Source organism: Panthera tigris, chromosome F2, assembly GCF_018350195.1.
Source record: "Panthera tigris isolate Pti1 chromosome F2, P.tigris_Pti1_mat1.1, whole genome shotgun sequence".
In the NCBI taxonomy this organism is placed as follows: Eukaryota; Metazoa; Chordata; class Mammalia; order Carnivora; family Felidae; genus Panthera; species Panthera tigris.
In genome coordinates this window covers 48843823-48870802 of record NC_056676.1, presented here as the reverse complement: position 1 = coordinate 48870802, position 26980 = coordinate 48843823, and the positions used below count along the sequence as shown (strand labels likewise).

Genomic DNA, 26980 nt, shown 5'->3' with positions numbered 1-26980 from the left:
TGAAGGATTGCAAAAATACTCTAATCACCATTTATCTCTCAGTGAACAATTTAAAAATTAATCATTAAAATTTTTTTGCATGTAAGTGATACTTAATGACTTGGTTATGCAGTAGAAATGTCTATATTATTTCACTCTTAGCATGTGATATCTTGAACGCATGTATATCAATATATTTTAAGGGACTTGCTTCAGGATTACTTTCTTTTATAACCATTCTAAAGTTATAATTCATTCTGCTTCAAAACTGATATAATTTCTAGTGAAAAAAATCACATCTATTACACTTGTAAATTAATACAATCTTGAAAAATGTATATTCTTTACTTTTTCAAAATTAGATTATCTTTTAAGCACATGGTAATCTATTTTTCCCACCAAAAGGCAAAAGAAAGAAAAAAAATTAATGTTGCTATGCTTTGAAGCTTAAAATAATCCTCATTATATATAACCTTTATTGTTCGTCTTATTAGAATCACCATTCTATGATTACAAAATAACTTCTTCCTTATAAAGTCATTATTTTTCAATCTGAACTAAATATATAGCTTTAATTTACTAAGGGGGATCATCTTAAAAGGAAATAAATGAAATCAATATTTCATAAATCTTATTGTATTGGTATTTCCATATGTCCTGCACTGAGTTTATTCTCGCTGAATCATAAATGTATCTCAAAAGAGTTAATTAATTGTTAAGGATGGCTCCACATGAAAGAGTCTCAAAATTAAAACAAAAGGTTATTTTATCTTGTTCTCATAGGAGATTACTAAAATAATTTTAAAATAGCTTTATAATTAAATTTTAAGCTATGAAATATTTGTATTCTCATTATTCTACTCCATAAAAATAGTCTGAGCAAATTTCGCTGAGCTTAATCCTTTGGGGCTATGATAAATCAAAAAGTGTATTTAGCACCTATTGAGAGCAAAAGCCTCCTTCTATTACATAAGGCAACAGAGCATACATAGGATGATCCAATGTGAAAAGAGAAAAACTGAACTCAGTACTTTTTTCATTTAGAATATAGACAACCTTTATACATATCATACAAAGGAATGCTTCCTCAAGTAGATTATGAATGAAAATGCAGAAAACCAATAAAAGAAACCCAAAGCTATCCTTCTTGAGCTAAAATCTAGATTATTTTTACTTACGTTTCATTCTCCTAACACATCCCTCAGATATAAGAAAAAAATATGAGAAAAGTAGGGAATACTGCCTTGGGTTCCTTCCCTCTCCCATAAACCATCCACCAAGCTAATCCACAACATGCAGAGATTTAAAAAAAATTTTTTTTAATGTTTATTTACTTTTTAGAGAGAGAGAGAGAGAGAGAGAGAGACAGAGAGACAGAGTGTGAGCAGGGGAAGGGCAGAGAGAGAGGGAGACACAGAATCCAAAGCAGGCTCCAGGCTCTGAGTTGTCACCACAGAGCCCAAAACGGGGCTTGAACCCACGAACTGCAAGCTCATGACCTGGGCCAAAGTTGGCTGCTTGTTAAAACCAACTGAGCCACGCAGGCACCCCTACAACATGCAGAGTTTCATAGTTCTACAATAAAACAGACTTCCAAGGGGCATTCCAATTTTCACTCAATTTATTTTACTTAATTTTACTTAATTTATTGACTAAAACTTTGTTCAGCATAAAGTGACCATACGTTAGAAACCAGAATATATAATTTCAAGCAAACTATAGTCAGATGTCATTACAGACTTCTACTTGTGGCCTAAATGGGGTAATAAGAACTAGATTTCTCCACCTGCCTGGCAAACAAAATACAACACAAGAAAAATATATAAAAGAATGGTTTTCAAGATACTGGACATCAGGCAAAGAAGTCCAGAGATAGCTAAAATATGGGAAACAAACAAAATAAGCTCTACAATTGCCCCAGTTTTAGTGTGTTGAGAGACTTTCCAGACAGCAGAGCAGTACAGAGGAGCTCAAGTTCAGCTTGGCAAACATCCTCAGCAGAAGAGAATAAACCGACAATCTGAAGAGACCAACATGGCTGCATTTCAGTGGCCAACTTACCAGAGAAGAAAAAGATGCACAGAGAGAGAACCCCAGATAACTGGAGACAATCCCTTCAAGTATTCAGCTTAGTAATGATGAGTAAGCATGAATGTGAGAAGATACCCAGGGAAGGGGGAAAAAATCACCTGAAGAGTTAGAGCGAACAGTGGATGTGTCCACCAACAAGATTGGAAAATCTCTTAATTCATATGTAATAAGCATATACAAAATTAGCTAAAGTGCTCAGGAAAGCCTTGACTCAGTAGAAGAAAATAATTAGTACTAAACCGAGCACTTTTCCAGATCAACCTAATATTTATAAAAGCAAGATGCAGTATTAACTTGTTTCCATGTAACTTAATTGCATCTGTGAACCAAGCTCAAGAAGAGTTATGAAAATGCAAAAATATCCCGACCCAACAAGTAAAATTTACAGTGCTTGGCACCCAACATGAGATACAGGCATATAAAAAATCAGGAAAATGCATAGCATAATGAGAATGATCAATCAAAACCACCCAAAAACTGACAGAGATGTTCAAATTAACAGAAGAGAACATCAAAACAATTATTACAGAGCATGTATTCTACATGTTCAAAACTTAAATAGATCATACAAGATTGTTTTTAATAGAAGATAATTTTTAAAAGCCCAAAACTGAAATACTGGACATAAAGACAACGTCCAAGATGAAAAAATATATTGAATGGTATTAACAGCAGCTATGACATTGCCAAAAAAAAAAAAAAAAAAAGTGTAAACTCAAAAGCACACCAATAAAACACACATAAAATGAAAAGCAAAGATAAAGCTAAAAATGGGGTTGATGAAAAAAACTTAAGTGAGCTGTGGAACAATGTCATGCAGCCTAATGTATAGGTAATGAGAGTTACTGAAAGAAAAGAAAGAAAAGTCCAAAAAAATATTTGAAGAAATAATGGCCAAAATTTCCCAAAACCCTATGAAAACTATAAACTCAGAGATCCAAAAAGCTCAAAAAAGCTCCAAACACAAGAAACATGAATAAAAATACACAAACATTATAATTAAGTTGCACATAAGCAGTGATAAAAAGAATTATCTTAAAAACAATCAGACAAAAAGGACATATTACATACAGAAAAACAAAAATGAGAATAGTATCACACTTCTAATTTGAAATAGTGGAACATCTTTAAAATACTGAAAGAAAATAACTGTCAACCCAGAATTCTATACCTAGAAAAAAATCTTAAAAAAAAAAAAAAGCAAGAGCGCCTGAGTGGCTCAGTCAGTTAAGCGCCCCCAACTCTTGATTTCAGCTCAGGTCATGATCTCATGGTGGTGAGATCAAGCCCCATGGTGGGCTCCTTGCTGAGCATGAAGTCTGCTTGAGATTCTCTCCCTCCCTCTTCCTCTGCCCCTACCCTGTTTGCGTGCTCTCTCTCCCCCTCAATAAATAAAAATAAATAAATAAAAATAAAAAGCAAAATTCTCAGCATAAAAAGTTGAAAGTATTCAACATCAGCAGACACACACTACAAGAAATATTGAAGGAAATATTTCAGACAGATAACATATGATAGCATATAGAAATACAGATCTATAAAAAGAAATGAATAGTACCAGAAATGATAATGACAACAGAAAATATACAATATTTCCTTTTATTATTTAAAACTCCTTAAAAGATAAACTTTTTAAATAAAAAAGAATAATAGTATTGTGGGGTGTATAAAATAAGTAAAATATATGACACCATAACATAAAGTCCAGAAGAGTAGAAATGGTAATACACTATTGGAAGGTTCTTGTACTATACTATACACAAAATGATATAATATCAGTTAAGACTGACAATGATAATTTAAAGATGTATGCTTCAAATCCTGAACTGAGTAATAAAATGACAAAACAAAGAACCAACAAAGCTATAAAACAGAGTCAACAAAATTAACGAGCCAATGAAGTACATAACCGGAATCCTAAAAAGTGCTTGACTAATTCAAAGAAAACCAAAAAACAAAAACAAACAAAAGTCAGATGGTACAAGCAGAAAAAAAGCAAAATGATATAGTCAAACAAACCATACCAAAAATTACATTAAATATAAATTATCTAAACACCCCAATTAAAAGGCAGAGATGGTCATGTTGGCTAAGAAAGCAAGGCCCAATTATATGCCTATAAGAAGAATACTTTAAATATGAAGACACAAATTATTCTAAAGTAAAGGAAGAGAAAAACATAAACCATGTGAATACTACCTAATAGAAAGCTCTATTAAAATTAGACAAAGTGGACTTCAGAGCAAAGAATGTTACCAGGGATAAAGAAAGTCATTTCATGATTACAAAGGGGACAATTAGTTAATAGGACATAATAATCCTAAATGTTTATGCATTTGAAAACAGAAACTAATAAAATACATAAAACAAAAACAAAAATACATAGAACTACAAAAGGAATGGAAACCAATTTGACAATAAATTTCATAATAAAAAAAAGGAACTACAAAAGGAAACAGATTAATCCAAGTATAGTTGTATATTTCAATATCCTTCCTTAATAATTTATGAAATAAATAAGCAAAAGATCAAAAAGGATATACTAAACTTTAACAACTCTATTAACCAACTTGACTTAAAGGACATTTAAAAACACTCCATCAAAAAATAAAAGTACATACATTTACCAAAATAAACCATATTCTGGCCATAAAATAGTATCAATACATTTCAAAGAATTCAAGGCACTCAAAGTATGTCTAGGACTACAACAGAATTAAATTAAAAGTAATTACCATACTTCAGAGCAAAGAATGTTACCAGGGATAAAGAAACTCATACAGATCTCTGGAAACTCCCTAGTATTTGGAAAATAAATAACATACTTCTGAATTATTCATGGCTCTAAAAAGAAAGGGAAAACTTGAAAGTATTTTTAACAGAATGAAAATGAAAAGACAACATATCAGAATTTTGGGGATGTCAACAAAGTAGTACTTGGGGGAAACTGACAGCACATAATGCCTATATTAGAAAAGAAGAGACATCTCAAAGCAAAGACCTCAGCTGCCACCTAAGAAACCAGAAAAAGAGAAAATTAAACCCAAAGTCAGCAGAAATAATAAAGACCAAAGATGAAATCACCAATAGAGGCAACTAATGAAACAAAAAACTAGTTCTTTGAGACGATCATTAAAATTGATAAGTTTCTAGCCAAACTAAGCAGGAAAAAAGAGAGAAAATATAAATTACCAGGAGCAGAAATTAAAGAGGTAGCATCACTACATATTCTACAAATATTAAAGAATAATAATAGAATACTGTGAACAGATTTATGTCAATAAATTTGACAGTTTATAAGGATCTGGAGAAATTCTTTGAAAAACACCAAAGCTCATTCAAAAAAAAAAAAAATAAGTAAATAACTTGAATAAACCTATATCTACCAAAGAAATTGACACTGTACTTAACCCTCCCCCCCAAAAAAAATAATAAAACAGCATGCCCAGATGTCTTCACTGGTAAAATCTACAAAATATTAAAGGATAAGAGTATCAATCCTACAGAAACTTTTCGAAAACACTCAAGAAGAGGAAATACTTCCCAACGCATTTTATCAGGACAGCATTACTGTGATAGCAAAATCAAAGAAACATATTACGAGAAAAGAAAACTATAGACACTAACACTCGTGAACATAGAAGCAAAAATTGTAAACAAAACTTTAATAATCAAATCAAACCCATCATTACATAAAAGGGACAATCCATCATAAGCAAATGGGATTCGTCCCAGGAATATAGTTGGTTTAGCATTTCAAAATCAACCAATGTAGTTCCCCACATTAACAAGCAAAGAAGAAATATGATTAATCTCAATAGATGGAGTAACAACATTTGGCAATTTCCACCATCTATTCCTGATGTGAAAACAAACAAATAAACCAAACACAAAACCAAAAAAACACCACCTCTCAGCAAATTAGGAGTAGACAGGCATCTATGAAAAGCTGGCAGCTAATATAATACCTAATAATGAAGGACTGAATGCTTCCTCCCTAAGAACAAGAACAAAACAGGGATATGTGCTGTCACTACTTTGATTCAGAACCGTACTGGAGTTTGTAGCCAATGTAACTAGTCAAGGTAAAGAACAATAATCAGGTAAACCAGGAGGAAACATTAGGGGGGAGAAAACAGAAAATGATTAATTCTGGGCAAAACAAAACAATGAGAAACAGGAAACAATGAGAAAATGGAGACATGAAATTACACAGGGGAACAAATCCCCATAACTATGTGTGAGTAATGCATGTACAAACATTAGCTCCCTATTTTAAAACTACCTAAGAACTAGGGGCGCCTGGGTGGCGCAGTCGGTTAAGCGTCCGACTTCAGCCAGGTCACGATCTCGCGGTCTGTGAGTTCGAGCCCCGCGTCAGGCTCTGGCCTGATGGCTCGGAGCCTGGAGCCTGTTTCCAATTCTGTGTGTCTCCCTCTCTCTCTGCCCCTCCCCCGTTCATGCTCTGTCTCTCTCTGTCCCAAAAATAAATAAAAAACGTTGAAAAAAAAAATTAAAAAAAAAAAAAAAAAACTACCTAAGAACTGAGTGATAAAATACTAGTAAGGATACAAATGTAAATTGTAAAGAACTTACCAAGGAAAACATTTTATAATACTGTTTTTGCTTATTTCAAAAAGCATTCTTTGGGTAGCATTAGATATTCCCTAAAGTGGATGGATAAACTAAAAAAATCTAGGATGAGTCTAAAACATCTCCTTATTATTTCCTCTTTAAATTCCATAATCTAATGTTTATTTCATGAATGTCAAAACAAAAATAAAGGGTAATGTAGCTTCAAAAGCTATAAAATTATAAAAGACAGACTCTCAAAGCTGAAAAGAGCCTCTTTCAAAAGGAGAGAAAACAGGGGTCAAAGGAAGAGTAGGTCTACAAAGTTTATAAAATTATGTATAAAAATGGAAAAAGCAGTGTCACTGCTCTAACATTAATCAATTGTGTGACACGAAGAATGACCTTTGGTCTCCCTGGATCTGAGTTTTTTGCACCTGTAAAATAAAGGAGTTAGACCAACTGATCTATAAATTATTTTCATCATCTTCGAAAGTCTAAGATCCTGTGATTCTAAACAAAACCATTAGCTAAAGGCCATAAACAATGAGACAAGTATCTTTTTAACTGAAAGGAAAGATTAAAATTTTCTTTCATCTAAAATGAAGACACTAGAAGTTTTTTTTATTCATTGGTTAACCTGAATATTAATTTCAATTGTCTGTTTCATTGTATTTACAATTAGCTTAACAATATTATAAGCTTAACTATAACAGAATTACGTGTGGTTTTCATTCTGTACCTTGTTTGAACGTAATGACACTCGACCTCCACAACGAGCACAGAACTTTGTTTGGCAATATGAACAGTTATGGCCACATCCATCAGCAAATTTAGTTTTGTGGCAGATACCACAGGTTGGGGCGTCACCCTTCTGTTCTTGCTGCTGTTGTGATTCTTCTCCCATCTTCTTCACCTGCTCCTTGTACATTTCAAACTGCTGATGAAGCTTTCTGCAGGAAAAACGAATAAGAAACATTTGGTTTCCTGATGGGCTCACAAAAAAATAGTAATTCCTGCAATCTTATATCCAAGAAACTCATAAAATGAGAATAAAGAATAAACAGTTTATTTTCTGATTATAGAATAACATCTCACGTGGCAAATCACAAGAGTGTTGCAACTAGTTCGGCTCTCTGATATACATGTTAATTTAAGAGCCAACTGATACACGCTAATAGAGATCTCTCTTTGAGTTATAACTGCAAAATTTCTATCTGCCATTTGCAATATATTTTCAATCATATGCCCTAAAATATTTAAAATCATATTTTTCAACATTTTAGCTTTAGAAATAGACTGAGCTAATTTGACTTACACAGTACAGGCAGAACCTATGAACTTCAAATCATTGAGACAACTCTCAATTAGAGTGATCTGAAGAATCCGAACAGAGGGGAAAACACTGGATGAGTGCTCTCACTAATTGTTTAAATCTGTTCAACAGTCTGGACATTAGTCGGCTACAAAAACGCTGAAATACTAGGAGTCTAGCAAATAAAAGGCCAACTTTTACCTTAAAAACAAAATAAGAAAAAAGATACCTAGAAAAAGGTATCATTTACTCATTAAAAATAAACAGGGATAAAACTTTTCACTTCCATTATTGTCAGAAAAGAAAAAAGATGTTTAAAAACTACAATGAACTCGGCTTAGAACTTACAAAGTTGTAAATAATGTCACTCCCATCCTAAAAGTAACAAAAGGCTAAATAATCTACAAAATCATAACTTTTCCTGAGCCCTTCAGAGAGTTGAGGACATAAGGCAAACAAATAATCTGAACTGCAAACAGCAGCAAGCCCCTCCAAAGAGAAATGAAGCACACTGCTCCACCTTCGGCAGGGGAGAGGAGAAGGAGAAAGAGGGGCCACCATACAGGCGGGTAAGAGGAAATCAGTTAAAATTTTAACGAATTGTGAAAGGCTAAGTGTGGGCTCACGTGACAGTTTGGAATAGCTAAGGGCCCAGACTCAAGGAAAGCTCACGCTCCCTCGCAAGCACTTTTCTGCAGGCCTCTCCTGGGTACTTAGGAGGAAGATTGAGAGCAGGCCATGAGAACAAAGAACCTTTAGGGGTATACATGCTCAGGTGCAAAAGAGGTACCTAGTGGCTGCTGGGGTACAGGCATAATTCCCCAGACTATCTCTCCTAAAAAAAACCAAGCTATGAGCCACAGGGAGAAGAAGGAAACTCTGTAATCCCAGGACAAAGGTAGAGATCCCCTGAAGCTAAGGAAAAGTTTAAAGGAAAAAAACCTCCACCCATGAAAGAGGGACAGGAAACCATCTTCAACCAACATCCTATTTTCAAATCAATGGCCTTTCATCACTAGGGGAGGGATGGAAATTCCTGTCCCAAACCTATCAGAGATACAAGTGGATTTACTTCCATGGGAATAAGGACCTAAGAACTCTGAGCAAGCCTCATCCATAAGACCCAGGTGGCGAGGTCCCATCAAAAACAAAGAATAGGAAAACAGAACAGAACACCCTTGCCCCTGCCACAAACCTAAAATCAAGAAATAAGCATCAATGATCTACTGCCGCGGAAAAGGTGAGAGTATAAGGAGAGACGCCCCTCCACGCCACTCCCCCCAATTTGAAGACTGCAATGCGCTAAAAATAATGATGGCAACAACAAAGTCCAAACCTATCTGAACCTCTGACTTGATGATGATTTAATTCCCAACACTAACAGTCTGACAGAAAAGTCATGCCCACTTTAAGGCAAAAATACAATTCAAAACCATGAGATTCAGGAAAAAATTGTAAGGAATAAACAACCCATTGTCAAGAGATAAAATAATATAATTAAATTCAGAGATGACAAGAATAATGGAATTATCAGAAGACTTCAAAATGATTATAATTATTAAGGTAAAAGATCCATAGAAAAAAGTGGACAACAGGCAGGACCAGATGGGGTACTGAAGCAGAAAGATGGAACGGGTAAGAGTCATATGAAAATGCTGGAAATAGGAGTGGCTGGGTGGCTCAGTCAGTTAAGTGTCTGATTCTTGACTTCAGCTCAGGTCATGATCTCATGGTTCGTGGGATCAAGCCCTGTGCCAGGCTGCGTGCTGACAGTGCAGAACCTGCTTGGGATTCTCCCTCTCCCTCTCTCTCTGCCCCTCTCCCATGCTCTCGCTCGCTCTCTCTCTCTCTGTCTCAAAATAAATTAAGAAAAACATTTAGAAAAGAAAGAAAATGCTGGAAATAGAAAACATGGCATTATAGATGAATAATTTCTTTGATAGGCTCATAAGTAGACTTGAAAGAACCAAGGAAAAGACCAGTAAACTTGAAATAAGCCAATAAAAAATATCCAGGGGCACCTGGGTGGCTCAGTCGCCTAGGTATCTGACTCTCAGATACTTCAGGTCATGACTGGAGGTCATGACCTCATGGTTTGTGAGTTCGAGCCCTTCGTTGGACTCTGCACTGACAGCATGGAGCCTGCTTGGGATTCTCTCTCTCTCTCTCTCTCTCTCTCTCTCTCTCTCTCTTTCTCTCTCTCTCTCTCTCTCCCTCTCAAAATAAATAAACAAAAATTAAAAAAAAATCCAAACAAACAAAAAAGAGTCAAAATGAAAACAAAACAAAACAAAACAAAACACATAGCATCTAAGAGCTAAACCGATCTAACATATGAAATTGGAGTCCCAGAAGAAAAGGTAGAAAACAGAACAGAGGAAATATTTGAAGGGATAATGGCCAGAATTTTCCAAAATTAATGAAAGACACCAAATCACAGACACGTGAACTTCAAAGAACCCTTTGTAGAACAACACCAAATACACACACACTTAGACACAACATACTCAAACTGCTAAAAACCAAAGAAAACTATAAAAGCAGCCAGAGAAAATGACACATTATATGTAGAGAGCCAGTGATAAAAGTTACAAAAGATTATCTTTCAGAAACCATAGAAGTTAGAACACTTTGTAGTAACATCTATATAAAGTACTACAGAAAAAAAATCTGTCAACCCAAGATCCCATATGCAGTGAAATTATGCTTCAATAAATAAAGGTAAAATAAAGACTTTTCAGGCAAAGAAATGTTGAAAGAATTTATTGTCGGAAGACATTAACCACAGCAATTTAAAGTAAGTTCTTGAGGCAGAAGTATGATATTCCTTGAAAGGATCATAGAAACCTAGAACACATAAAAATAGGTGCTTACACTAAAAAGGGGAAAAGTCTCAAATCAATTTCCTAAAAAAAGAAGAGAAAATTAAACCAAAGAAAGTATAAGAAAAGAAATTTTTTAAATTATAAAAGAAATCAATGAAACTAAATGCTGCTGCTTAAAAAAAAAATCAATACAGGCTCCTGGGTGTCTCAGTCAGTTAAGCATTCCACTATTGGATTCGGCTCAGGTCATGATCTCACAGTTCGTGAGTTGGAGCCCTGCATCAGGCTCTGCACTGATAGCATGGAGCCTGCTTGGGATTCTCTCTTTCCCTCTCTCTCTGCCACTTCCCTGCTTGCTCTCTATCTCTCTTTCAAAATAAATAAAAATAAACTTTAAAAAAAATCAATAAAATTAATAAACCTCTAGCCAGAATGATCAAGAGAAAAAAAAAAAAAGAGAGAAAGAGAAGATAAAAATTAACTAGAGCAAGAATGATAGAGGGAACATCACTACGGACTCCACTGTTAAGCAAAATTAAATGTAAAAGATTACAGGGGCACCTGGGTGGCTCAGTCGGTTAAGCGTCCAACTTTGGCTCAGGTCATGATCTCGCGGTTCGTGAGTTCAAGCCCCGCGTTGGGCTCTGTGCTGACAGCTCAGAGCCAGGAGCCTGTTTCAGATTCTGTGTCTCCCTCTCTCTCTCTGACCCTCCCCCATTCATGCTCTGTCTCTCTCTGTCTCAAAAATAAATAAACGTTAAAAAAATTTTTTTTTAATGTAAAAGATTACAAGAGAAAACTACAAACAATTCTATGCCCATAAAATTCAACAACTCACATGAGAAATAAACTATTTCCTTGAAAGACTGAAACCAGCACACCTCACAAGAAACCGATACCCTGAGAAGTCCTATATGTATTAAAAACCTTTAAAAATAAAACTGCAGTTCTCACTGGCTTTAATGGTGAATTCCACCAAATATTTAAGGAAGAAATAACACCAATTCTACATAATCAAAAATAAGAAAATAGAAAATAAGGGAACCCTGTGGGACACCCTGTGCTGACAGCTCAGAGCCTGGAGTCTGTTTCAGATCTGTGTCTCCTTTCCTCTCTGCCCCTCCCTGGCTCAGGCTCCATCTCTCTCTTTCTCTCTCTCTCTCTCAAAAAAAAATAAATAAATAAACATTGAAAAAAAGAAAAGGGAACACTTCCTTTCTAACTTCCTAAGGCCAGCATTACTGTGATACCAAAACCATATAAAAATATAACAGAAAATTATAGACCAATATTCCTCATGGAAAGATGAAAAATCCTCAATACAACATTATCAAACCATGTTAAAGAACACTACATCACACACAGGTGTACCAGGTTTATCCTGGGAATGCAAGGTTGATTCTACATTCTAAATTTAAGCGATATAATTCACCCTATTAACAGACTAAGGGGGAAAACATATGATTCTGTCAAAATATATGGAGAAAACACTTGACTCAGCTAACTAGGAAAACTTCCTTAATGCAATAAGGGTATCTATAGAGAAGCCTATAGTTGAAATCATACTATATTGTGAAGGATTTAATGCTTTCCCTCTAAAGTCAGGAACAAAGCAAGGTGTTCTCTCTCACTACCCCTAATCAACACTGAACTGGAAATCTTAGCCCGTGCATTAAAAAAATAAAAAGCATAAAGATTCGAAAGGGGGGAAAAAAAACTGTTTGCAGATGGCATAATTGTCTATATATAAAGTCCTAAAGAAACTACAAAAAATCTCCTACAATAAATGCGCTTTAGCAAGGTCACAAGATATAAACTGAGTATAACCCCCCCAAAATTGTATTTTTATATACTAGCATTGCATTAATTGGAAATCAAAAATTTTAAAAGCAGTCTGCAATGGCATCAAAAAAGAAGAGAAGAGAAAGAAAATGCTCAGGTATAAATTGAACAAAATATATCCAGGCTTTTTTGTTGTTGTTAAGTTTTATTTTATCTTTGAGAGAGACAGCATGAGCAGGGGAGGGGCAGTGAAGGGACACAGAGGATCCTAAGCAGGCTCTACGCTGTCAGCAGCAAGCCGGCTTCAGGGTTCAAACCCACAAACTGCGAGATCATGACCTGAGGCAAAGTCAGACCTTCAACCGACTGAGCCACCGAGGTGTATCCACATGGGCTTTTTATGGTGGAAACTATAAAACTACTGTTAAAAAGGATGAGAGGAGATCTAAGTAAGAGAAGAAATATGCTGTATTCATCAATGAGAAAACTCAATATTGTTAAGGTATCAATTCTCTCCAAATTGATCTCTCGATTCAATGTTATCTCAATCAAAAACTCAACATGATTTTTTTTTAAGAAATTGACAAGCTGACTCTAAAATTTATATGGAAAAGCAAAACACCTACATTGGCAAGATATTTTCAAAAAGAAGGTTGGAAGACTCATACCACCTGATGTCAAGACTTATTCTAAAAGCTCCAGAGGTAATCAAGTCAATATTCAGTATTGGCAAAGAATAAACACATACATACACCAATGGAAGAGAATAGAGTCCAAAACAATCCAATGCTTAAATGATCATTAATTTAAAAACAAAACAAAACAAGACAAAAGGCTGTCAAGGCAATGGAGAAAGAATAATCTTCTAAGCAATAGGAAATTCATGTGCAAAAAAAGCAATTGGAAATCCATGTGTTAAAAAAAAATCAACCTCAGGTCGCCTGAGTGGTTCAGTCAGTTGAGTAACTGACTTTGGCTCAGGTCATGATCTCACAGTTTGTGAGTTCAAGCCCTGCATCGGGCTCCGTGCTGACAGCTCAAAGCCTGGAACCAGCTTCGGATTCTGTATCTCTCTCTCTCTGCCCCTCCCCCACTCGCACTCTGTCTCTCTCAAAAATCAATAAACATGAAAAAAAACTTAAAAAAAAGAACCTCAACTCATATGTCACACATTATACAAAAATTAATTCAATGTATTACATAACTGCAATCAATGGATTACGGAACTAAATATAATGACTAAAACCATAAAATTTCCAGAAGAAAACAATGAAGAAAATCGTGGCCTTGGGTTAAACAAAGCCTTCTTAGATAGGTTAGGTTGAAGTCTTTCTTCAACAGTATGCAAAAAATGTGAACCAAAAAGCAGCCGTTGGCAATATGTAAATGAACGAGCAAGGCTGTGTCCCAAAGGACGTTATTTATAAACACGAAATTTGACTTTCGTGTAATTTTTACACTCACAAAATGTCATCATTAAAAATTTTTTTTCGGGACGCCTGGGTGGTTCAGTCAGTTAAGCGACGGACTCTTGGTTTCTGCTCAGGTCAGGATCTCTGGGATCAGTTGGAGCCCCACATCGGGCTCTGTGCTGTCTGAAAGTGCATAGTCTACTTGGGTTCTCAGTCTCCCTCTCTTTGCCCCTTCCCCATGCACTTGTGAGCACCCACATGCTCTCTCTCTCTCTCTCTCTAAAAAATATATAAACATTTTTTTTAATTTTTTCAATCATTTTTAGGTGTAAAAACCATTCTTAACTCACCACTTACACAAAAACAGTATTTGGCCTGTGGGCCGTAGTTTGCCCACTTCTTTACAATAAGAGTTCATTTATATGACATTCTAGAAAAGGCAAAATTATAAGGACAGAAATCAGGGACTGGAGTAGAACAAAAGAACTAACTACAAATAGGCACAAGGAATTCTTGGGGGTGAAGGAAACGTTCTATATCTTGCTTATGGTAGTAGATAGTTAACTATGTTTTTTCAGGATTCACTGAAGTGTATACCTTGAAGGGGTGAATTTCACTGCAAATAAATCATACCTCAAAAACCCTGACTTTAATAAGAGTTCCTTTCAAAGTGCTAACCTAAAGTCAGTAAGTAAATTAAAAATAGAACTCTGTAAGTGAGTCCGTCCTAGCTACTTAATTACAAACATACACTTCCTTTTCACACCTAGTGTCAATACATTTAAATAGCTAATGCCAGTTTCACTAACTTTTCCTGTAACTTCAAATACACTGTTTTACCCTGATTATCTCCCACCAAGTTTAAGTGAAGCTTTGCTAACACAAAACAAGCACCACTACAGGAAGTTCAAGTCCATAAAATGTGTGCCAGAGCAGGTGTGAGTTTAAGTGGACCAGTGGATGAGCTCTGCATCGGAGTTGCTCCCGCCACTTAAAATTATCTTTCCATGTGTGAGATACGCTGTACATTTCTATTGTATACCTGTTGATATGCTTACGATCTCTGACGTTCCTCTCAGTAAACGCTCCAGGAGAAAGAGAAGGCAGAAGGAAGAGGAAAATTAGAAGGAGCGGGGTTTTGTTTCAGATCTAGAGGCACTGGAGTACTAGGCAAATTACACACTGGAACAAAAAAGCAGAAGTCCACCTCAGTGAACTGTGCTAAAATATAGCATCTCCAGGGAAGTGGAAGCTCCATTTCACCCATGGGGAGCAAAGTTAGTAATCACGTACCCCTAAGAACTATTTAAAGGACTCTGTTTGAAACCCTCTTACAGAGAACTGTAGAAATCCCAGGACTGCAGCATTAAGGCTGCAGGATGGGATCCAGTGGTCGCAGCTGTGGGGAGAGCAGAGATAAGCTGCAATCCAGGGAGGACACGACAACAGTTTGAGGTAACAAGGGAAGATTTAGAGAGATTTTGTATATTTATCCTTCCAAGTCCTATAAAATGAGAAACTACTGTACGTAGAGTTGGTGGGGTACAGGCAAATTCAGGAGCTCAACTGCATTCCTTGCCAAGAAGAGCGTATCCCCCCTGCCCCTTCAGAAATATGCAAAATGCTCTCTCTGCTTCCTCGCCCCATTATTCTCCAACCACTCTAATCTGGCTTCCGGTCTGCTTACTAATTCTCACAAAGTTTATCAATGGTCTCCCTGTACCTAAAATTAGTGAACAAAATTTTTAGTCTTGATCTTACTGAGTTCTCAACAATATTTGAAATTATGTTCAACTACGTTCATTGCCCCCTTGGCTTTCATAATGCTCTGCTTGTTTTCCCATATCTGTGGCCTTTCATTTTCTTTTTCCTTCAAAGGTCAAGATCCAGGCCCTCTTCTTTTCATTCCGTGGTGTCTTCTTAAGCAGTCTTATCCCATATCCAAGGCTTCAATTTCCACCTACATACAAATTACGTATAAACATAAATGTCCAGCTCAGACTTCTCTGAGCTTTAAAATTCAATTGCCTACTCAACATCTTATCTGTAAGTCTCAACGCCACCTAAAATTCAACATGTGGAAAACTGAACCCATAACTTTCCTACACAAGCCAGATTCCCTTCCAAGTGTTCCCTATTTCAGTAAATGGTGCCACCATTCAATTATATGGCCTGAAATCTAGAAATGTTCCAGAACGATGTCTCTCCCTCACATGCATAATTTATCACTAACTTTTTTTCTATTTTACTTCCTACATGTGTCTTGAATCCTTCCGCTTGTCTCTATATCCCCTGTCAATACCATAGGCTTTGTTACCATCAAAACCCACCTGGTCTCCTAGCTAGTTTACTCACATCCACACTTCTCTGCCTCAATCTATTGGGCACACAGGAAAAATTACCTTTCCTAAAAGATACTGTTTAAAATGCTCTAATGGCTTCTGATTGTGAAAGAAAGAAAGAAGAAAGAAAGAAAGAAAGAAAGAAAGAAAGAAAGAAAGAAAGAAAGAAAGAGAGAGAAAGAAAGAGAAAGAAAGAAAGAAAGAGAGAGAAAGAAAGAAAGAAAGAAAAAGAGAGAAAGAAAGAAAGAAAGAGAAAGAAAGAGAGACAAAGAAAGAGAAAGAAAGAAGAAAGAAAGAAAGAAAGAAAGAAAGAAGAGAAAGAAAGAAAAGAAAGAAAGAAAGAAAGAAAGAAAGAAAGAAAGAAAGAAAGAAAGAAAAAACTTCTTATGAAGACTTACAAAGCCTTGAATATTCTGGCATACATTCCCTTTTCAACCTCAAGTTTTGCACTGTTTCTTTACCCTCATTCTGTTAAAGCTATTCTGGCTTTCTTTCATTCTTCAGACCTATCATTGTGTATCTCATTACTGGTCTTTGCACTTTATACATGCTCTTGCTTCCACCTGGAATGGATTGCAATGCACTCTTTGTTTTCTTTTTTTTTTTTTCCTTTTGCTTTTTTTAAACCTTAGGTATCCAGAATAGCTGATCATAAGCTTTATGGCACTGATCCATGCTTGGCTTCTATTTTAATTCATTATTTTCCTTTTCCCACTGTGATTTCCCTTCTATCGGATAACCAGTCTTGTATATTTACATAAATGGCATTTTGCCATTTACTTGTTTCTGCTTATGTTTGTCACTTAACTTTACATTTTTATATTTAAATCTAAAACTGTATAATGCATATGGTGTTTATGGTGTATCAAGTAGATAGGTACTATTATTATTAATCCTATTTTTATTGCCATTCTGCAGAGAATCCATTTTGCTCATGATCACACAGATGGTAAATCATTAAAACCAGATCCAAATTCAGTGTTGCTCCAGAATCCACGCTTTTAACCACTACAGTTTTTGTATCTAGTTCATGCATTTAATGGATGTATAATGTTCCATTTACATAAATCACATTTTATTCATCCATTTATTTTTTTAAGTTGGCCCTTTATAACTCATTACTATACAGTATTTCTGTAATGATGTATTCATAAACCCATATACACACATACCTGTATAAATACTCATTTTATTGCACTTTTCAGATATTGCATGTTTTACAAATTGAAGGTTTACGCCCTGCATCGAGCAAGTCTACTGGCACCATTTCTCCAACAGCATGTGCTCATGTAATGTTTCTGTGTCGTTTTGGTAATTGTCACAATATTTCAAACTTTTTCATTATTATTATATTTGTTACAGTGATCGGTAATCAGTAATGAGAGCATTTTTTAACAAGACAGTACTTTTTAATTAAGGTATAGACATTGGTTTTTTCTTAGACAGAATGCTACTGCACACTATAGACTACAGTATCGCACACACATAACTTTCATATGCACTTGGAAACCAAGAATTTCATTTGACTTGCTTTATTTCGATATTCACTTTACTGCGGTGGTCTGGAACTCAACACACAATAACTCTGAGGTAAGCCAGTATGGTTTTCTCTGGGATATACATGCAGGAATATGGTATACATACTCAGGTTCACTAAATATTTTGAAACTGCTCTCCCAAGTGGCTTAACCCAGTTAGCATACCTGCAAGAAGGGTACGAAGGTTCTAGTTTTTCTTGTCTGTGCCAATGTGTGATATTATTTCACTTACAATATTTTTTCAGCTTTAGTAGATACAAATTGATGTGGCTTTGTTGGTTTTTTTTTTTTTCAGTTCATGTTTTTCTGACTTCTAATAAAGTTCACGCCACTGGACTGCCTCTCCTATGAATTGTCTATTCACTCCATCCTTACTCCAGTTGCATTCAATACTCTGTTGGATTTCCTATATTTTCCTTGATGATTTGCAGTAGGATCCTATATAACCTATATGTTAATCATTTATAAGTTAGGCAAAACAAATATCCTAGTCTGATGATTGTTAATTTTGTACATGATGTCCTTTGTTAAACAGAAATCTCTAATTTTGATATAGTCAAATACATCAATTTCTCCCTTCAGGGTTTGTGGTTTCAGTGGCTGGCTATAAAAAATTCTTACTTATCCCTAAGTCAGTCACAAAAAAAATTCTGGTTTCTTCTAATAGCTTTATAATTTTGCCTCTCACATTTAGGCTTTTAATCGATCTGAAGTTTATTTTTATATGTGATATGATGCAAGAATTTAATTTCAATCTTCTCCATATAGAGATTGCATTTTCCCAGCACCATTAAATAGTCCATCCTTTCTTCCACTTATTTGTGATGGCAATCTATCATATACTAAGTTCCCACATGTGCATAGGTCTATTTACAGACTCTGTATTCTATTTCATTGATTTTTGTGTTGTTCCTACTCCAGAACAACACTGTCAGAACCAAACTCCAAATACAATGAAGGGTCTAAAAGATTTAAATTTAATATAAATTTAAATATATAACTTTCCAATGATATAGATCAGAGATCAGCAAACTCTCTGTAAAGAGCTAGACAGTATATATTTTAAGTATTGTGGACTATAGGGCCTCTGTCACAACTACTCAGCTCTGCCCTTAGGCTGTGAAAGCAGCCACAGACAATACAAAAACAAGTAAGTATGACTGTGTTCCAGTAAAACTTTATTTACAGAAACAGGCAGCAGGCAGGATTTGACCCACACACCACATTTTGCAGATCCTGAATATAGACATAAAAGTCAAAGATACACTTTCATTTAAAACATTTATTACAAATAAATATTTAAAAGATGTACACAATATCAAATTATAAATATTGCTTTTTCCACTTTATTGCTTCATAAAACTATTTTTTCCAAATTTTTTTAAAGATTTTATCTTCACGTAATCTCTACAACTAACATGGGTCTTGAGCTCACAACCCCAAGATCTGAAGTCTCATGCTCTACAAGTGAGCCAGCCACGCACCCCTATTTTATCCAAATTTTCATGTGTATTTTCTTTTTTTTATTTTTTTTAATTTTTTTTTAATTTTTTTTTAACGTTTTTATTTATTTTTGAGACAGAGAGAGACAGAGCATGAATGGGGGAGGGGCAGAGAGAGAGGGAGACACAGAATCGGAAGCAGGCTCCAGGCTCTGAGCCATCAGCCCAGAGCCCGATGCGGGGCTCGAACTCACGGGCCGTGAGATCGTGACCTGAGCTGAAGTCGGACGCTTAACCGACTGAGCCACCCAGGCACCCCATGTGTATTTTCCACATCAATGTCTCCATCATCACTAAAGCCACTCAATGAACTCAGTGTTTTCCAAAGTAAATTTTCTTCACTTCTGAGTTACTTGAAAAATTGGAACTTTTTAATCTATCAGTTCCTGGAAATCCTGCTATTCCTGATAATTTTATAACCAGCCACAGATGCTTTTGTGGCTACTGCTGTTTTCTTACTCATCTCATAGATAATGTTTTCATGATCCTCACAAGCTAACCATTTACATGACTCCTTCTTTAATCTTTAAAAGGTTTGTTTACCACAACTTCCATCCAACACTAACCATTGTGGGGCCATACCCCCCAGTAATTTCTAGACTAACACTTAATTTCTTTATCTCCCCTTTCACAGATTCCATCGGGTAATATCTATAGGTATAAGTATATTTGTTTGAGGTCCTTTCAGGATAATGTGTCTTCACTCAGCAGTACTTTGTAGTTCAAACTAATCCTGGGCTTTCATAATAAGACAGATATTGTTAACAACTCAAAATAAAGCCATTTCCTTTTACTAACGGGATAATCTCAGGGGAAAAAAAAAAAAAAAAAAAAAAAATGTAAAGGAATGCCACATATTCCAGAACATATACTACCTGGGCCTTTGTAACTCATTTTGATATCTGGCAAAAGGAATCCTCCTCTTTACTCTTCTGTTAGAAAAATTTCTTTGCTATTTGTAAATGTTTTTCTTCTACATAAATATTTTAATCCTTTAATCCAATTCTCTTGAAACTCTTGGTGGAATTTCTACTAAAATTGCATTGCATTGATAGATTCGTTTTAGGAGATTTGACATCTTTACAATGTTGTGTCTTCTCTCCTACTAACACATTAAGTGCATTTATTGCCAGCCCTCAAAAGACAGTCACCACCTATATGGCTTTACAGGTGAATTTTTTAACTCAACTTTCTTCATCTTAACTTCTCATCTACCCCCAAAGAGTCCATAAATATATGGGTTTTTTTTCCCCAATTTAATTGGCTCCTTTATTGACCTATATTTTCCTTGCATTACATTCTGTGCATTTAAAAACATTATTTTGAGATGGAGCCTATAGGATTCACCAACCTGTTAAAGGCATCCATTTAAAAACCAGATTAAGGACTTCTATAAGGTTCTCTCATGTTTTATATGTTGTTTCAGAAGAAAAGCGAAAGAAAGTTCCCCGACAATTTCATGAGGCCAATGTAACAATGACACTTTGTACTCTTCACTTCCATAATTCCTCAGTATTCTCACTGCACTTCCTTGGAAAATTTCTCCTTAGCATCTCTGACTATGTTAAATCCCTCCATGAAGTATTTTCAAAGCACTATAGTATACTATAGCATTTCCACATCCTTCCTTTTATTCATATATACGATTATTTGATTAATGCCTATCTCTCTAATTAGAAAATATAATTTGTGAGGATTATTTTGTCTGTTTCTGCTGTCCATTCTATCCCACTGAGAAGCATGATCCATGGCCCATAGCCACGTCCTCAATAAATATTTACAAATGCTGAATTAACAATGAATACACAAATGTGTACTATGTGTACCCTATTTTATAAGTGATGGAGCAAAAATTTAAAGTTGAATATGAGCCAATCTTGTCATCAGTAAGAAAGACATAGATGAACAAGTATAGACCTAAGATGAATATCAATAAACTATAACACAAGGAAAAATGAAACATATACTAAATAAATATGTAAGAAAAATGGTTTTGCAACACAAAGAAAAAGGCATTAATTGTGGATGGTGTTGGCATGACTTCATAGAAGACTTCTATGATGTCACAGATGTTTCAGTTTTTAAATATCCTACACATCCTGGACTTTAAGGATATGCAAAATTGTGATAGGCAGAAAATGAAGACTGATTCAATCTTTAGTATTTCATATGCAAAGCATGAAAACAGATGGAGAATTCAGGAAGTTGAGAGTATTGTCATTTGGCATAAAGTGTGTATGAGAAAAGAAGGGGAAGAGAAATATAGTGGGAGATGCCAGAGAGGCAGCCTGGGCGAGAATATCTTGACTTCCTTGCTAAGAATTATTCCCCATATTATCTGATATTCAACTTAGTTTGTCACATTACAAGTTATAGAAATCAGTAAGACACAGATGAGAAATATCATAAAACTATCTCGAATAAATCAGATATTTGGCCCCTCCTTGTATGCTAAAAACACTTCTCCAAAACAATTTGTAACAATTGCATACACACACGTAAACTCACACTGAAATACTCTTTATATTAAAATTTAAATGAAGTTCTTTAGATAATAATTCTTTATATTTAATATGTATCTTTAATACATGACTTTGTTTTTGTGTTTCATGATAACCAATATCCAAAAGACAATGAAATTCAGAAAGTCCATTTCTCAAAAAAAAAAAAGAAAAGAAAAACCTTTTATATAATCGCCAGATATAGAATCTTTGGAATTGAAATGATTATTTCATTCCCAAGTGAAATCACCTCGATGTTACAAAATGAGGTTTAAAAGAAGTAAAAGTACACTCATAGCTTATTATTGACATTAGGAAATGATTCATCTTCAATATGAAGATTCCCCTTTCTGATGCCGAGGGGAAAGTGCATTTTGTTGCTTCTCTGAAATTTGTATCTTAAACAAAAGTATTCAACAAACTCGATTCTGGGGAAAAAATGACAAATAGAAGAAACATTTTAAGACCACTATAAATATTCCACCTTCAACTTCTTTCTGCCTAACCAAAATAAAGTACTTCTTCGAAAAAGACATTAGGAAGTAAAACACTTTTATACACTGCTCCTGAGTAAAACACCATTTGCTCGTTACCTAAAAAATAATAATAAACGGAAAAAGAAACTCTGACCCCATTATTTACATGTTTTACAGTTTGTGCTAAGTATATCACAGTTAATCTCAGATTGATGCAGATAACCGTAAACCTGGAACTACGTCATGATACAGTAACACAATTGCTATCTATCTTGGTGGCAACCAAGATATCTGAATAATAATTCTAACATTTACATTAGAACAATAATGTTCTCCTTCAGTTCTCCAAGCACATCCTGCTCTTTCACACCTTTGCAGATACTGTTCCATCAAACAGAATAAAATTTACTTTTTTTTTTTAACTTACTACACTCTTTCAATATTCAAGACCTAGCTCAGATTTCAGCCATCCTGTCTGATCCCCACCACGAGGCAGAGTCAAACATCCACCTTGAGGTTGCACTTCTGAACAATAGATTTTATTGTAATTATTCTTATGTATACAATCTGTCAAGGACCATTCATCTTTTGCCCAACACTGTGATTGTGACACACACTAGGTAATTAATATGTGCCTTCTTAGGCACCATATTAATTTACTTTTCTTCTGAAACAACATGTGAAACACGAGAGTATCTTATAGAGGTCTTTAATCTTCTTTAAATGGATGCCTTTAACAAGTTGGTGAATCCTACAGATTCCGTCTCAAAATAATGTTTTTAAATGCACAGACTATAATGTGAGCAAAATATAGGGCAATAGGAGCCAATGAAATACCAAACTGAGTTGAGGTATTTTGAATAAGCAAGAACAATTCAGTATTTCAAGGAAATCTACAGCAGGGAAAAATAAAGATTCTTCTCTAAACATGGTCTAAGATCCTATTAGCTGTATGAGACTAGTGGGATTTTAACACAGACTTCAGAGTTACTATCATGAGTAACTAAAATAACATATGTTTTAGTATTATAGTATTGTCTGAGTGTCTATCCTTTTTATCTTAAAGGAATAAAATTATCAAATACAAAACTAGTATTACTGTATTCTCACTCTTCTTGACTATGATTATTATTCCAACGTTTAAATTGAAAACATATTTATAAAGCTTTTTTTTAACAACCTAAATCTGAGGGGCGCTTGGGTGGCTCAGTCGGTTAAGTGTCCGACTTCAGCTCAGGTCATGATCTCACAGCTTGTGGGTTCGAGCCCTGCATCGGACTCTGTGCTCAGAGCCTGGAGCCTGCTTCAGATTCTGCGTCTCCCTCTCTCTCTGCCCTTCCTCTGGTCACGCTGTCTCTCTCTCTTTCTCAAAAATACATAAACATTAAAAAAACAAAAAGCCCAAATCTGTGAAACTAAACTTAATTTAGGACTTGTTTATTAAAAAAACCTGAAGGATTAAAATAAACATCATTTTAACACTGATTTTCATCAGAGAGTGAATTTAAAGTAGAGCCTCTACAAGTTTATGGCATGCAGTTATGGAATGTTATCATTAAGTGTAGTCACACACTTTTTTAAGAGTGCTTTTCAAACTGCAGACTACAACCCAGTACTAGGACACAAAATCAATTTAGCTGGCCAAGGCTCACAATTTTTTTAATAAAATAGATCAGCACATTGGAAGGAGTGCAAGTAAGCATTTCATGCAAATCTTGTTTCTATTGTGCATTAAAATTTATATGTAGTATGTGTATACTGGGTTATAGTGCAAAATATATTTCTCTTTATGGATGGAAGTTTAAAAAAAGAAGTATGAAAGCCACTGCATTGCTAACCAGCCAAGAGAAAGAATTAATGTCCTTTTATGATAAAAGAATAAACATATGCCACATACATGGCCATCCCAGCCACTTAGCACCTCACTCATCTGAACTTCTATGCAGCTCCCTAAGTGACTATTATAACCCTAATGCTTGTTATAAAATACAAATCAGACCATATCATCCTATGCGCTGTTCCTCCCTTTCTTGGCCAGATGCAGAGGCACCAAAACATCAAACAATAGGGCATACTCAAGAAATAGTACCTACAGCATTACCAAATAAATAAACAAGACACTAGAGACTAACGACCCAGACATAATGCTTAGCTTTGCTATTTGAAAATATTTTAAAATCGCTTACGTACTTCATTTTCACAAATAACTACAAAATTCTCCTCCAAAGTAACAGGAAAAAAATAATGGCAACAGAATATATATAGCAGCACTAATCATAATAACCAAAAATTGGAAAAACCTAATTGATATGCATATCAATAGTAAACAGGTAGATAAATTGTAGTATATTCATATACTAGAGCACCATACAACTATGAGAATGAATGAAATACAGCCACATGCAATCATTTAGATGAATCTCACAAATATTATGTTGAACCAGATGGCACAGATCCGACAGAATATACACGACATGATCCCATTCGTATAAAACATACATTATTTGTACGATCTGTAGTGCAAAGGATGAAGTTACCCTTCGGGGTGGGAAGTAATCTTCCCTGGAAGGGAGTATGAGAAAGAGATACTGGAGGGCTGGTGATGTTCTGCTTCTTGCTCTCAGTAATGATTTCCAGATATGTTTGCTGTCTGGCAGTTCGATGAGTTGCATATTTTCAGTTTGTACACTTTTCACTACATATGTTACGTTTTAATAAAAATTTTACGCGGCAACAAGCACTTTGCTACTTTTATCAATTTCTCTAAATGCATTTTCTGATTAAGCAATGTATCATTCATAATTCTTATTTATATATCCCTTTCTTGAGCCAAAAGGAATTGAAGGCGGTTCAAAGGTACATGACTGAGGTGGTCAATTTTATTTTATTAATTTTTTTAATGTTTATTTATTTTTAAGAGACATAGGGCACACGTTTGTGTGTGTGCACGAGTGGGGAAGGGGCAGAGAGAGAGAGGGAGTCACAGAATCTGAAGCAAGCTCCAGGCTCTGAGCTGTCAGCACAGAGCCCAATGTGGGGCTCGAACTCACAAAGTAAGAGATCATGACCTGCGCTGAAGTCAGATGCTTAACCAACTGAGCCACCCAGGCCCCCAACGTGGTCAATTTTAGACTAGACTGAAGAATATCTAAGTTAGGCCTGGAAACATACCATGTGCAGGAATTCATTCACTCTCTTACCACTGCAGGTTAACTGCTTTGACCAGTCAAGCACCAATACGAAGCACATAGCTTACATGAAAACATCTTTATCTATCGCATCTTCAATCTTCAGAAAAAGCAGAAAGACCAAGTGGAATTTTTAAAGTAAAATTAAATTAATAATAACCTCAAGGACCTTTCACTTTCCATTGCCATTTGCCTTCAAAACAAGAAAATCAACGCTTCTTGAGGTCATCAGCTCTCCCTTATGACTTAATAATAGCATGCCAGGGCTCTTAGAAATTTCACCTCTGACCCTAGATCTAGCTCCATTGCAAGTTAACATGATTAAGTACAGCCATCACAGAATCATGATACACTCATTCTTACCAACAACAGTTATAAGCATCTCCTAAACATTCTTCCAAGGTACTCTCTATGACCTGAAATCTAGAGGTTTAGTCTTCTGGAAGAGACGGGAAAGAAAAACTACCCTGCAGTCTTGAAGACTGTAACATGCCATGTTAACAATTAGCGCTTCAAAATGCTGATCCTTGGATTCATGCTTTGCACCTAAAAAGACATAAATAATTTTGCCTGGACTATTGGAAATCTGCTCCATCAGGGGATCTTAAATAAGAGGATCTTAAGGATCCTCCAGAAGCAAATGATCTCTGCAATGGACTCTTGCATGAGGCAGATGACTAACTAAAATAGATAGCTTACATCCAAAAAGAAAAGGATGATTTTCTGATATTTCTACTCCTCCTTTTTAATTTTTTTTTTTTTACTGTTTATCTTAGTTATTATTATGCTTTGGTACTCTACTGATCAACTAAAGTTTTCTCAATATGCTTTCATATATATTTTCATTGTTATCACATTTTTAATCTCCTTTAGTCTTTCATTGCCACCTAAGAAAATGCAAAAATCTCCCTGTAATCCCACTGATAAAATTTAATAGATGCTCCTTCCTTCTAGACATTTATGTATTTGAGTCTCTGTCATATTATTAACCCTAACCTTCAGTTTCATAAAAATTAGACCTTGATCCCAAGTCATTTCATCAGCTACAACAGAATCAACATTACCAAGAGTGGGGACTAAAATTGTAGTTATCCTTGTTTAGTAGCAAATCTTTACCTTTTGGCAACCTGAAATTTTCATCTCATTGCAATAAATGAAAATCAAACGAACTAACAGTAGTAGATGTACTACTGTTCATATTATAGAGATACCTCTCTTCATGACCACATGGACTAGACTTCCTTGCAGTTAGTTAAGTGCCTTGTGACAAGTTCTGGGAACAAGCTGTGAGCAAAAGTGACCAGTCTTATGTAGGTAAGAATAAGTTCTCCATTCTCCATTCTCCATTCTCCATTCTCCATTCTCCATTCTCCCCATTCTCTCTCTTCCTCCACTGGCTAAGGGTTCCAGTTGGCTTACCAAGAACACAGAACCAGCCTGGATCCCTGAAATGCCAC

At 35.3% G+C, this 26980-nt stretch overlaps 1 protein-coding gene across 2 annotated transcripts in view; it reads right to left on the bottom strand.

The window, feature by feature from the left end:
* RIMS2 (regulating synaptic membrane exocytosis 2) overlaps positions 1 to 26980 on the bottom strand; it is a 601992-nt gene that overhangs the window by 477255 nt on the left and 97757 nt on the right. For both annotated transcript variants that reach the window (XM_042972687.1, XM_042972686.1), the window contains one exon: positions 7385 to 7595. In XM_042972687.1, the coding sequence (XP_042828621.1) occupies positions 7385 to 7595 (211 nt within the window). The remainder of the gene's footprint in view (positions 1 to 7384; positions 7596 to 26980) is intronic.